Source organism: Ostrea edulis, chromosome 4 (genome assembly GCF_947568905.1).
Source record: "Ostrea edulis chromosome 4, xbOstEdul1.1, whole genome shotgun sequence".
NCBI lineage: Eukaryota > Metazoa > Mollusca > Bivalvia > Ostreida > Ostreidae > Ostrea > Ostrea edulis.
In genome coordinates this window covers 51,633,923-51,644,816 of record NC_079167.1, presented here as the reverse complement: position 1 = coordinate 51,644,816, position 10,894 = coordinate 51,633,923, and the positions used below count along the sequence as shown (strand labels likewise).

Genomic DNA, 10,894 nt, shown 5'->3' with positions numbered 1-10,894 from the left:
TCTATATCTTGATCAGGTAAACGGAGTTATCCGTAGTCAAAATCAGTGTGCCGAATACATTGTTTACACATTTGGAAAGACATTGTTTACACTTCGAGCTGTTTCTAGTTATGTATAATGGTCTTCTAACTTTAGATTACATTTGGATTGATGTAGCTACTCAACTTAAGTAAATGTAACATTTAATCTTATCGATAAAGGGTGTTTTATCATCAGCTTCCAAATGGATTTTGGAGTCATTCGATAGTAAGAAAAATGTATAGATTTGTTGGTTTTGGGTACTTCATTCTTCTTTTCTTTTAGCGTAATGTGGCTCCAATGGGCCTTGCAGAAATTTGGCACGTAGAAATAGACAGAAATGATCCAGAGTCACAATTGCATAATTTATTTCATAACATTAAATGTACAAATACGATGAACATTGGTGCAGGAACAGCACAAACCACGGAATCTCGGTTGACGACAGTAATTTTTGTCTGCATACCGAGTATCAAGTAATATATGTTCACCTACAAATACAGAAGTGTGAAATTAAACTGATTAGTCAATATTCTACCAGACTTAACACACATTAAATTGAAAAGCTTTATGATTATCTACAGCGTATTACTTTTCTTTCTTGTTGATCTAATGACATATGCCACAAGATTTTCTGCATTTTGGGGACATGAACTTTGGGTTCTTCTTGCATTCTCCGTTAGTTGCCCAATAGTTGCAATTTTCGTCATAATCTTCACATGCTTCAACACCTTTATCCAAAAAAAAAAAACAACGCAAAATCAAAAAATTAGCTTAGATTCTAGACTCTCTCATGCCTCCTGATTTCAAAGGCATGATACTGCATGCTGGGATAATTTTGTCCTCGTTTTATTTTCACACCCGTTTTCTTTAATATCAATCGGCAGTACAACTCCAATGAAGCAAAATGGTAAATTCAAAGCGGACAAAATTATGTAGCTTTCTATCTAATTAAAACTACTAGTAACTCATGTTGAGTATGAAGGTGTATGTATAGAACAGTGATTAAAAATGTTACCTGTGCAAAGTCCCTTCTCACAGCTTTGCTTCTTGAAACATTTAGTACAAGCTTCGCCTTTTTGGTAAGGATACTCACTCATATTGTTTCCCCTAAGTAAAATTTGTATATGATATCAAACTATTGACACATAATGGAACATTTATTGTAGTGATCCCCAATAAGTAAACAACTATGTACCGGTAAGCCAAATAAATATTTTTAAGGAAAAGTTAAATTGAAGACAAGTGTTTGAGTGCAATACATTACCGCGATGCTTTCAAAATGTCCATTACTGTGACCGCATGTTTCGTATATCATAAGTTACCGCGATTCCGTCACTAAGCAGAATTTAAGACCATTTTCATGATAATTATATTTCGACTTATCAAATATATCAGTACTACTGTGTGGGAGTCAAACAGCACTAAAACAACTCAAAAACTACTTTGAACTTCGAGTGTTCAGTCTAAAATGACAAAATCGACAGTACTTTAAAGACCATCCTAGAGATAAAGTCCAACCTTCAAATGTCCCCAACTTCAAACTGTCTATTCAGATTGTTTAATCATTTATCTATGTTGGAAACTAGACCATCATTTTGTCAGTATGATTTTATTGTTTATAATGTTAATTTCTGACAAATTCTACAACTTATTAATTGGTATGCTACAAATAGTGCATGTAACTGAAGGTAACATTAAAAATTTTACCCCGAGAAAATCATTGTCAACCGAGGCGCAACTTTTCAATGTAACCCTCAACCACAAGCAGAATTTGTTTTATATTGAATGTCATATATTTATGGGATTTTCTCTCTTGGATTTCTTTGTTGCTAGATTTTGTCGTAAACAAGTATATGTGATAAGACAATCTCAATATGGCGAAATTAATTCAAGATAAGCTCAAAGCATTACTCTTCTGAGATAGTTACACGCTACATATAGGTACCAATATACCTGACGATTATCATTTGTTTCTTTTTTCAATCGATTTTATTCATAGTGTCGCTCTAACGCACTTGCAGATCGCATCTATTTCAAACCCTCAAATGGCATTTTTCAAAAATCTACGGCGAACCGCATGCACATCAATTTGATGCATGTAATAATTTGTTTAATCTTTAGATTCTTTGCGATTGACTTCTCCTCGTCCTTGGGTTTATTCTGACTAATAACACTCGTTATCAAGTAATGTCTTCCGTTGCTAGATACATGTACTATCACCCTGGATTGAGTGATTGAATATTGTTTAACGGCCCTCTCGAGAATATTTCACTCATATGGAGACGTCACCACTGCTGGTGAAGGGCTGTAAAATTTAGGCCTATACTCGGCGCTTATGGCCATTGAGCAGGGAGGGATCTTTATCGTGCCACACCTGCTGTAACACGGGACCTCGGTTTTCGCGGTCTCATCCGAAGAACCGCCCCATTTAGTCGCCTCTTACGACAAGCAAGGGGTGCTGAGGACCTATTCTAACCCGGACCCCCACGGGATCTATCACCCTGGAAGGTGTGGCTGTGACGTATCACCAGAAACATCACGGAAGATTTGTTTACATACTGACACTAATAACATGGTTGGAATATATCATGTCAGAGATTCTACGACACAGTGGTAGCTGTCTTCGCTTTACTAACCATGACATATTTGTATTGTGAGTCCCTGCACTAAGATTTTACAAAGTATGAGAAAAAAAACCTTTGACGAATAATATGTTCATGCCACTGTCGTGCTTATCTCAATAAAACGTTGTGCATCAATGTCCAGGTAGGGGGTGGCACATGCCCTTTCGTTGGGCGAATCCTGAGATGTGGGTTGTGTACTTTTTCTGAAGGAGCAGACAAGCTCAACTCATTTACACTTACCCGTAATGATATTCATGAGTCGTTGTTTACTGTGTATGTAGAGTAGCGCTAGTGAGATATTAAGATTTTGGACACGTCAAGACTAAGCGCTCGGTACTAGTGTTACTTTACGTTACGCTTATGACGTCATTTTGGTAAAAGAATAAAAAAAAGTAACGTCACATTTTAAACAAATTCTAAAGTAGAATTTTGCGGTGTTTACATGAGATTTTCTATCATTTCATCAAAGTAAATCAGACATTTCTTAAGAATTTCAATTTTCGGGTAATGTTTTTCCATTGAATTTTCAAGTAGAGATTTGTAAATAATACAAAAATAAATGTGGTTTCATAGGAAACATTTGTGGTAGATATAAGTTTAGCACTATTAAAACATTTACAAATAGTTTTACAAAATTCTCTCAGGTTTTCGGGGGTAACCTATGTCCTCAATGAGTCGTGATAATGTGCTGCTTATTGCAGCACTTCTTCAACCGGAACACAGAAGACCTGAAACACGTGATGTATCGGACTTACATAGGATCGTAGAAGCAGGCTAGATACCACGCATTTTTTGACATCCGACCGAATGTACTCATGGAATCACACTTCTCAATAGCGCATCCAACCTTCCTCGTTTTAGCCCAAACTATCTGCAATATGAAGAAAATCATCACTTTATTCGAATTTGTGTCGAATACTTATTTCAAAAGGAAAACTAGACGTCGCCTTTACGCAGGAGAAAAAGCTTGTAGAAAGTTGCAATCTTGGTAGATTAACTAACGGGTGCAAAATGGATGCTAATCGCCAACCTCTTCTCCCAATAATATGCACAATACTATCTGATGTATTGCCACAAATGACTATAATTGCACACTACCATAGGAAACAACTTTCCATCAATATATTTGCAGTTTATAAAAACCTTCTGGCACTATTCAAAAATTTAAATTGATGGACTTGGGTCATTGTCAATTATTAGAAACTTATTGGACTTATCGATGAAGGTCAAAATCTTGTGAGCTTTCCAAAGCTTTTGATAAGAGTACGGTATTTTTGGTATCATTCTTTTTTACAAACACGAGGAACATCTGGTGATAGATTACAATGGTTTACAAGTTCTATGAATAATATATCTCAAAAAGTGATACATAAAAAGATTTTGTTCTCATATAGACAGGTGAGCCTCAAGGCTCTGATCTAGGTCTCTATAAATTGCTGAAAATATGTTATCCATGTGTTGATTGTACGCTGATGACAATCCGCGCCAGCATGCCTCGAAAGACTATTGGAAATTGAACACACAATGTAGGTTAAATCACGACTTAAACGCTTTCGAAAAATGGTTGAACAAATGACTACTGAAATTCAATCCATCCAAAACATATGTAGTATTTTTATAACTAAGAGAAGGGTCTTACCTGTGTGTAATGACAGCTTCTGTAACACTGCTTCCCGTAATAGTTGTAGTCCTTTATTTCGTCGTACCAGGCCTTCATAGAACTATTTATCAACTCTTCATTTGTCTTACGGTGAGTGTCATAAGCCAGATTTTCCCCTCGTCCCTTCTTCTGGTGTTCGAAGACGCACCTTTGTGTCCAGGCTTGTGCCTCTTTACTGAGCTGGTCATCCCACACCTATCAAAATGTGAATATACTCAAGTTCTTTATTACTTTAAGCTGTACACCTTATCAGTACAATATTGTAAACAATATAAACATTTATACGTACGTATTCACTCTTAGTATCACGCTATAGGATATGCATGTATCACAGGGATCGAACTCGGGTCGCAGCGGTGAGAAGTGAGAGCTTCCCACGCTATAGCTACCCGGACACATATGGCTAAATGGAGCGAGGATAGTCGCATTTTAGATATACATGTACACTATATAACATTGAAGATATAATCTATCAATTAAATACATGTATTTGTAAAATGAATTTTTTTTTTTGAATTTGAGAAACATTATTTCTGGGATTTCTAGTCGTATTATTTCTTTCAGACGTATCTATGGATATGTTTTTCTCTAGAATTCAGTAGGAAACCATATAGAGATTTTTAAATGACCCCACCCATACAGAGACAGATGGACAGAGACAGGGCTATCCCTACACGTATATGTGTACATATACTTACTAGAGCTTGCATGTCAGCTGCGCCTTGCATTAGACGGTAAGCATTGTGTAGGTTCAAAAGTTGGTCTTTATACGGACCAACAGGAACGGTTTTGGAATTTCCTCTTACAAACATCAGACAAACAGCAATTAGCAAATTAGACATCCTCATCCTCACCATTCTTAGAGTGTTCCAACTGAAAAGCAATAACAGCCAGATTATACATCAATCGCAATGATAACAGTACATAGGGACTATACATTCTTTAAATTCGGGAATTGACAAGAATAATAATATGCATTCATACACGTATAGTACAATACATGTATATATAGCTGTAATACACCCATCACCACCCCGTGTCTCTTTTTTCAATATGATGGTTCCATCACACTGGCTTAGATCCGCTTAATTAAGCGTGTTCACCAATTATCTTTTTTGATTTTTAGCTATTTAAGGGCGGTTTGTCAAAATGGAACGTAGATTCTTAATTAATTTCACGATAATTACTAATTAAGTAAAATTTAGTAATAAATTACGGATTTCACTTCATATGAATTAATATTAAAGGCGCAAGCAGTAACTCAGGAGGAAGCGTTTCAGAGTTCATTGACTAGATCTATTCACGTGTCCGCCATTAAAAACGGCTGGCCTGACTACGGCGTACCTGGAGACAAAGTATGGAGTTTATATCCCTCAACTGATTCGATACACAAGAGCTTGTTGCTGTATGACGTGTTTCATACCTATTGTTAGGCTGTTCTTGACACACTGATATGGGGTACGGATTACTCCGTTAACCTGTTCAAGACATGGAGCTCACCGCGGTTGTGACCGGTCGACAGGGGATGCTTACTCCTTCTAGGCACCTAACCTAATCCCAATTCTGATTTCTGATATGTCCAGGGGTTCTTGTTTGCCCAACTCTTTATTTTGTATTCGTTATAGGAGTTGTGAGATTGATTACTGTTCGTTATCTTCACTTATCATAATGGCGCGACCCTGTAAAAATCAATCTGTGTGCGCTATCTCTGGCATCTATGTCTGAGATGAACTTTGCGGAAGGTTAGGTGCACGATATCTGCAGAAGGTTAGGTGCACGATATCTGCAGAAGGTTAGGTACTCGATATCTGCAGAAGGTTAGGTGCACGATATCTGCAGAAGGTTAGGTGCACGATATCGTTCAGAAGTTTGTTTATGTTTTCCGACGCCTCGCAAATGGCATAAATGAAACTGTTTATTTTGAGTACCGTTACAACTTCTTTGCGCGCGTTAATAAAGTAAAAATTTATTCATTTATAAGGATATATGTGAAAATTTACCCCTAATAGTATTCGCATTTGATTAATTTGAAAGCACCTACAGGCTTTGAGCTCGGATTGATTGATTGAATATTGTTTTACGTCCCTCTTGAGAATTAACATTCCACTCATATCGAGACGTCACCACTGCCGGTGAAGGGCTGCAAAATTTAGGCCTATGCTCGGCGCTTATGGCCATTAAACAGGGAGGGATCTTTATCGTGCCACACTTGCTACAACACGGGACCTCAGTTTTTGTGGTCTCATCCGAAGGACCGCCCCCATTTAGTCGCCTCTTACGACAAGCAAGGGGGTACTGAGGGCCTATTCTAACCCGGATCCCCACGGGACCTTTGAGCTCGGAGTAGAAACGAAGAAACAGTACTTCCCTTGACCAGTAAGGAAATCTACTTCCAAAAGGTATTATACAATTTTTATTGGGTATATGATTGCACATGACAACATACCAGCTTCACTACACTGTGTGTAACACACTGAGGTGTGTGAAGATGGGTGTTGATATTTCATCGTCCGTGTACCTCCCTATTCATGAGAACAGATAAAAATAATTAAGAAAAATTAATTTTACGCGTCTTCGAATTTTTAACAAAATCCGTAGAGTTGGGGTAAGAAGTTAAAAACAATCGTAAGTTTATCAAACATTCGAGTTACAAAATCTCAAACATTACGGAGAACAGTTAGTTTTTTAAAAAGCGGTTTCGTGAGCGGGGAAATATAGAAAACTTACCGAGAAGCGACAGGCAGAGAAAACTCGACTACAGAGCTAAACGTCGACTCGTTCACATGGTTCGGGACAACCGTCGGCAGATATTAGAAGCTCTTACGAGTAAATTGAACAATACAGCAGCTGTTAGCGAATTATCTAGGACTTTTCGAAGATTATTTGAAAACGAATACATACGAAATGTTGTTTCCAAAACGATTACCATCAGGAAGTTGAATCGCTCTCATCGCATGAGTTTTTGTAGATAAAAGTTGCAATGGAAATGTGCAGAATAATTGGAGTATGGTAATTTTTAGTGGCGAGATGAAGATTGTTATGGACCAGGATAAGAAAATCTAGGTAAGGAGAAAATCTGAGAACACTTGATGGGGAACGTACGGGATTGCCTCTGGACAGGGAATGACTAGGAAAAACAAAGCCGACCTGAAGCGCATCGTTCAAGAAATCTGGTCCTCTCTACCTCTACATTATATTAAAAGTTTATATCAAAGTTTGTCAAAGCGAATGATGGCCGTTTTGAAAGCCAAATGACACATAACAAAATACTAGTCATTCCAGGTAAGTTTATGCAGTTATTTGCAAGATATCTCAGTTCTACTTTCTGTTAAAGTAATTCCACCCTCCTGTGATGTCATCAGATTTTGCAAAATCAATGATTTATTTAGATACATATGATAGGAACATAAATTTTGTTGGAGTCTTTTCCGATAGTTATTGTAAAAAAAATCTTGCTAAAAATGAACTACTTTCAAAGTCTAAGTTATAGATGAATAATCAACGATAAGTTTCAAAATATTGAACCCAAGGGCAATAACTCTGTTTTATTGATTTCTTTATGAAGTCTATTACGCGATAGATTTCCTTTATTTTTTTTTTACAGACATTTTGTATATCGTTGTGAAGGAACGGTTACATGCAATTGTTATGAATGCTATTACATCGTTATAACCAGTTGTTTTGAAATTTTGATAACACTGTTTAAGGAAAATTGCAATTTTCTGACGTTGATATATGATATGTCTCACATCTTAAAAAGTGTGATGACCTATATATTTTATTTGATAGTTTGTTGATGACCTATATATTTTATTTGATAATTTGTTACTTTTAACTCTAATAAAAGGAAATAAATACACTTTTTAAACTTGAATCAGATAAAACTGCGAGCATGGAATTACCTTAAGTACGTAGATCTATCAAGAACGTCGGTCATTTTGGAAAAATACTTAAGGTCAACTACTGTATACAAAATCTTATTTATGACAGAGGACAGTTTGGAGATTTTTATAAGAACAAAACACGTGAATATTTATTCAGATAATTCAGACTCCGTCCCAATGTACCTTTAAACTGTTACTGATTAAGAAAGGATACTGATATTCCCCTAACACATGGCACTTACCTTTGTTTGGTTGCTTTTCCTGTCTTGGTAATCTTCGTTCATTTATATAGAATTTGGAGTAAATGTCACTAGGTCGAACTATGCACCAAATAATTAGTTCTGTCGAAAATTCTGTACTCCTCACCAACATTTCGACCACTTTGTATTAATTACTACACGAATAATGTTACGGACGATTTAGTATTTGAATTTACCAATGAATCGCTCATTAATTACAATAATTACAACATTTCACTATGATGTAGTCACTGAAAAAAGAACTACCGTAATTGGCATCAACTGATTTGGTCTTCGAATGTACAAAATGTACAGAACGAGAATAAGATCCCCGTGTAGAATAACACAACGACCCCCCCCCCCCCCCACTTGTTTTGTTGTAGATAAACTACATGTATGTCAATACGGTGATTGTTTGATACGTTAGCACCAACCAAATTAAATGAAATTTGATATGGATGAAAAGTGGAGCATATGTACAACAATATTTTGAAACTGAAAACTTTCAGATTTACTCTATTTAGTCATAAAATGCAGATTTAGTAGAAAGCAATGTGAAAAAAATTAAAACTCCTGCTGGACTTGAACCCGTGATCAGTCGACGTGCTACTCAGCTTGACAATGATATTTGAAACGAATAGACAAATATTGCTGATATTTAGATTTTCATCTATTTTTCAAAAGGAAGTTAGTCATTATGACGATGTTCGTGAGCTCTTTTTCGTTTTACACCAACATTTTGATAGCAAATAATGTGAACCAAAACTACCATTCTACGGGGATTCGAATTTTTATTTCCTGTACAGTAATCATTGAACACATCGGTTTTTTTTACAGGAATGTTTTCTCGTACAACTTTATCTCTCTAGAAGTGATTTCTCTAAAGGCTACGTCACACAGCCACTACGTACAATTTGCGCATGCGTTTGGACACGTCCTTTACTCGAAGAAACAAATGATGATGTTGTAAATCCGTCACACTAATGGTGGTTTTCAATAGTTGGAGTGGATCATATATAATGTGTTTCGTTTCCTCGGTTTTTTTTTTATTGAAAAAATATTTTTTTCAGCGTGTACTCTCCTACGTGTATGTTCTTGAGTAAATCTTTAAATTCTGCATGATGTCATAGGACAAAACCTAAAATTGAATCACCAATCACGTGGACACTGCAGGAGAAATCTAACCAAACAGCACCGGAGTTTCTGTGGCTGATGAATTACATACAGAAAGTTGTAAGAAATCTAACCAAACAGCACCGGAGTTTCTGTGGCTGGTGAATTACAATTACAGAAAGTTGTGAGAAATCTAACCAAACAGTACCGGATATTCTGTGGCTGACGAATTACAATTACAGAAAGTTGTAAGAAATCTAAAGAACAACTTTATCTACACTCAATACGAAACATGAATGAAATGTAAATGTCCTTTATTCACGTCCGATTTTACTAGATTTGGCTCCAAATATGCAAAGTTAAGTCAAAATTATTACTCCTATTCTTTATAAAATTCAACATCAGCCGGTTGGTGAGAGGGTAGATAATTCATATTTAAAATTTAATTGATGGCCGCCTCTTAAAATTAATCTAACTGGAGGTCTGGTGGCCGCCACTTATCGGACGGCTGCCTTCAAGAAAATAATTTACTTTGTACTGCTGAGTCATGCGAGTTATCATCTTTTATTCTTCGTACACATAAATATTTTCTCGTCCGCTCGACATCTCTTTGTCGACACACTAGTAATACATATATAGAGTCTATTATTTGAAATCATGAACATTACTTCAAGAAATGAGTTTCATTTTTGAAAATACACGAGGGTATGAACTGCCACGCTTCACGCCAGTGTATACTGTATGAAGTGCATTAGTGATTCACGAAAAGTTCGCCGGCGTGAGGGGTCGCAGTACATACCCTCCTGCCTTTTCAAAAACGAAGTTCATTTCTTATATCTACATTCTACTTTTATCCCCAGCCTTTGAAATAGACGTACTATATTTGTATTCATACTCGCATTGCTTACAGCCGCAACGCATTCCTGAGGGAATTACTCTGAGTGCAATTGGTAGAGATATCAAAGGCGAAAACATTGGAAATGTAAATATATGACTTTATGAATTAACCGCAAGCTTGACAAACGATGATGCTCATAATTCTAAAACTACGAAATTAGGGAGATTACAAGAGTTGCACTCCTTTCAATTTGGAAAAAGGAGAGAAAGAGAGAGAGGTGAATATTCAACAGCCGTCTGATATGTGGCGACCGCCAGTTAGATAAAATACAATCACCACAAAATGAATGATGATCGCCAGTTTGATTAAGTGGCGGTCACCACGTAAATTTCAGTTCAGTTTAATAGCACAAAACCATACGGTATACAAGCATGTATCAAATACACCACATACAATGTGTATCAAATACACCACATACAATGTAAAAGATTGATTGAATATTGTTTTACGTCCCT

The 10,894-nt window shown here is 36.4% G+C and overlaps 1 protein-coding gene across 1 annotated transcript; it reads right to left on the bottom strand.

Annotated features, from left to right (window-relative positions):
* Positions 1-369: 369 nt before the first annotated feature.
* On the bottom strand, positions 370-5,196 carry LOC125669969 (cysteine-rich secretory protein LCCL domain-containing 2-like). The gene is made up of 6 exons (XM_048904852.2): positions 5,004-5,196; positions 4,285-4,500; positions 3,401-3,516; positions 1,037-1,128; positions 611-749; positions 370-509 (listed from the first exon to the last, which is right to left on the bottom strand). The coding sequence occupies exons 1-5, from the start codon at positions 5,160-5,162 to the stop codon at positions 628-630; spliced, it is 705 nt and encodes a 234-aa protein (XP_048760809.1). The 5' UTR covers positions 5,163-5,196; the 3' UTR covers positions 370-509; positions 611-627.
* Positions 5,197-10,894: the final 5,698 nt, after the last annotated feature.

What these genes read in the sequence shown, in the direction of transcription:
- LOC125669969 (XM_048904852.2), bottom strand. Translation starts at nt 5,162, where the DNA reads ATGGTGAGGATGAGGATGTCTAATTTGCTAATTGCTGTTTGTCTGATG. An exon ending in GAAGCTGTCATTACACACAG is followed by an intron (nt 3,517 to 4,284) that starts GTAAGACCCTTC and finishes TTCATATTGCAG; the next exon opens with ATAGTTTGGGCTAAAACGAG. An exon ending in GCCTGCTTCTACGATCCTAT is followed by an intron (nt 1,129 to 3,400) that starts GTAAGTCCGATA and finishes AATTTTACTTAG; the next exon opens with GGGAAACAATATGAGTGAGT.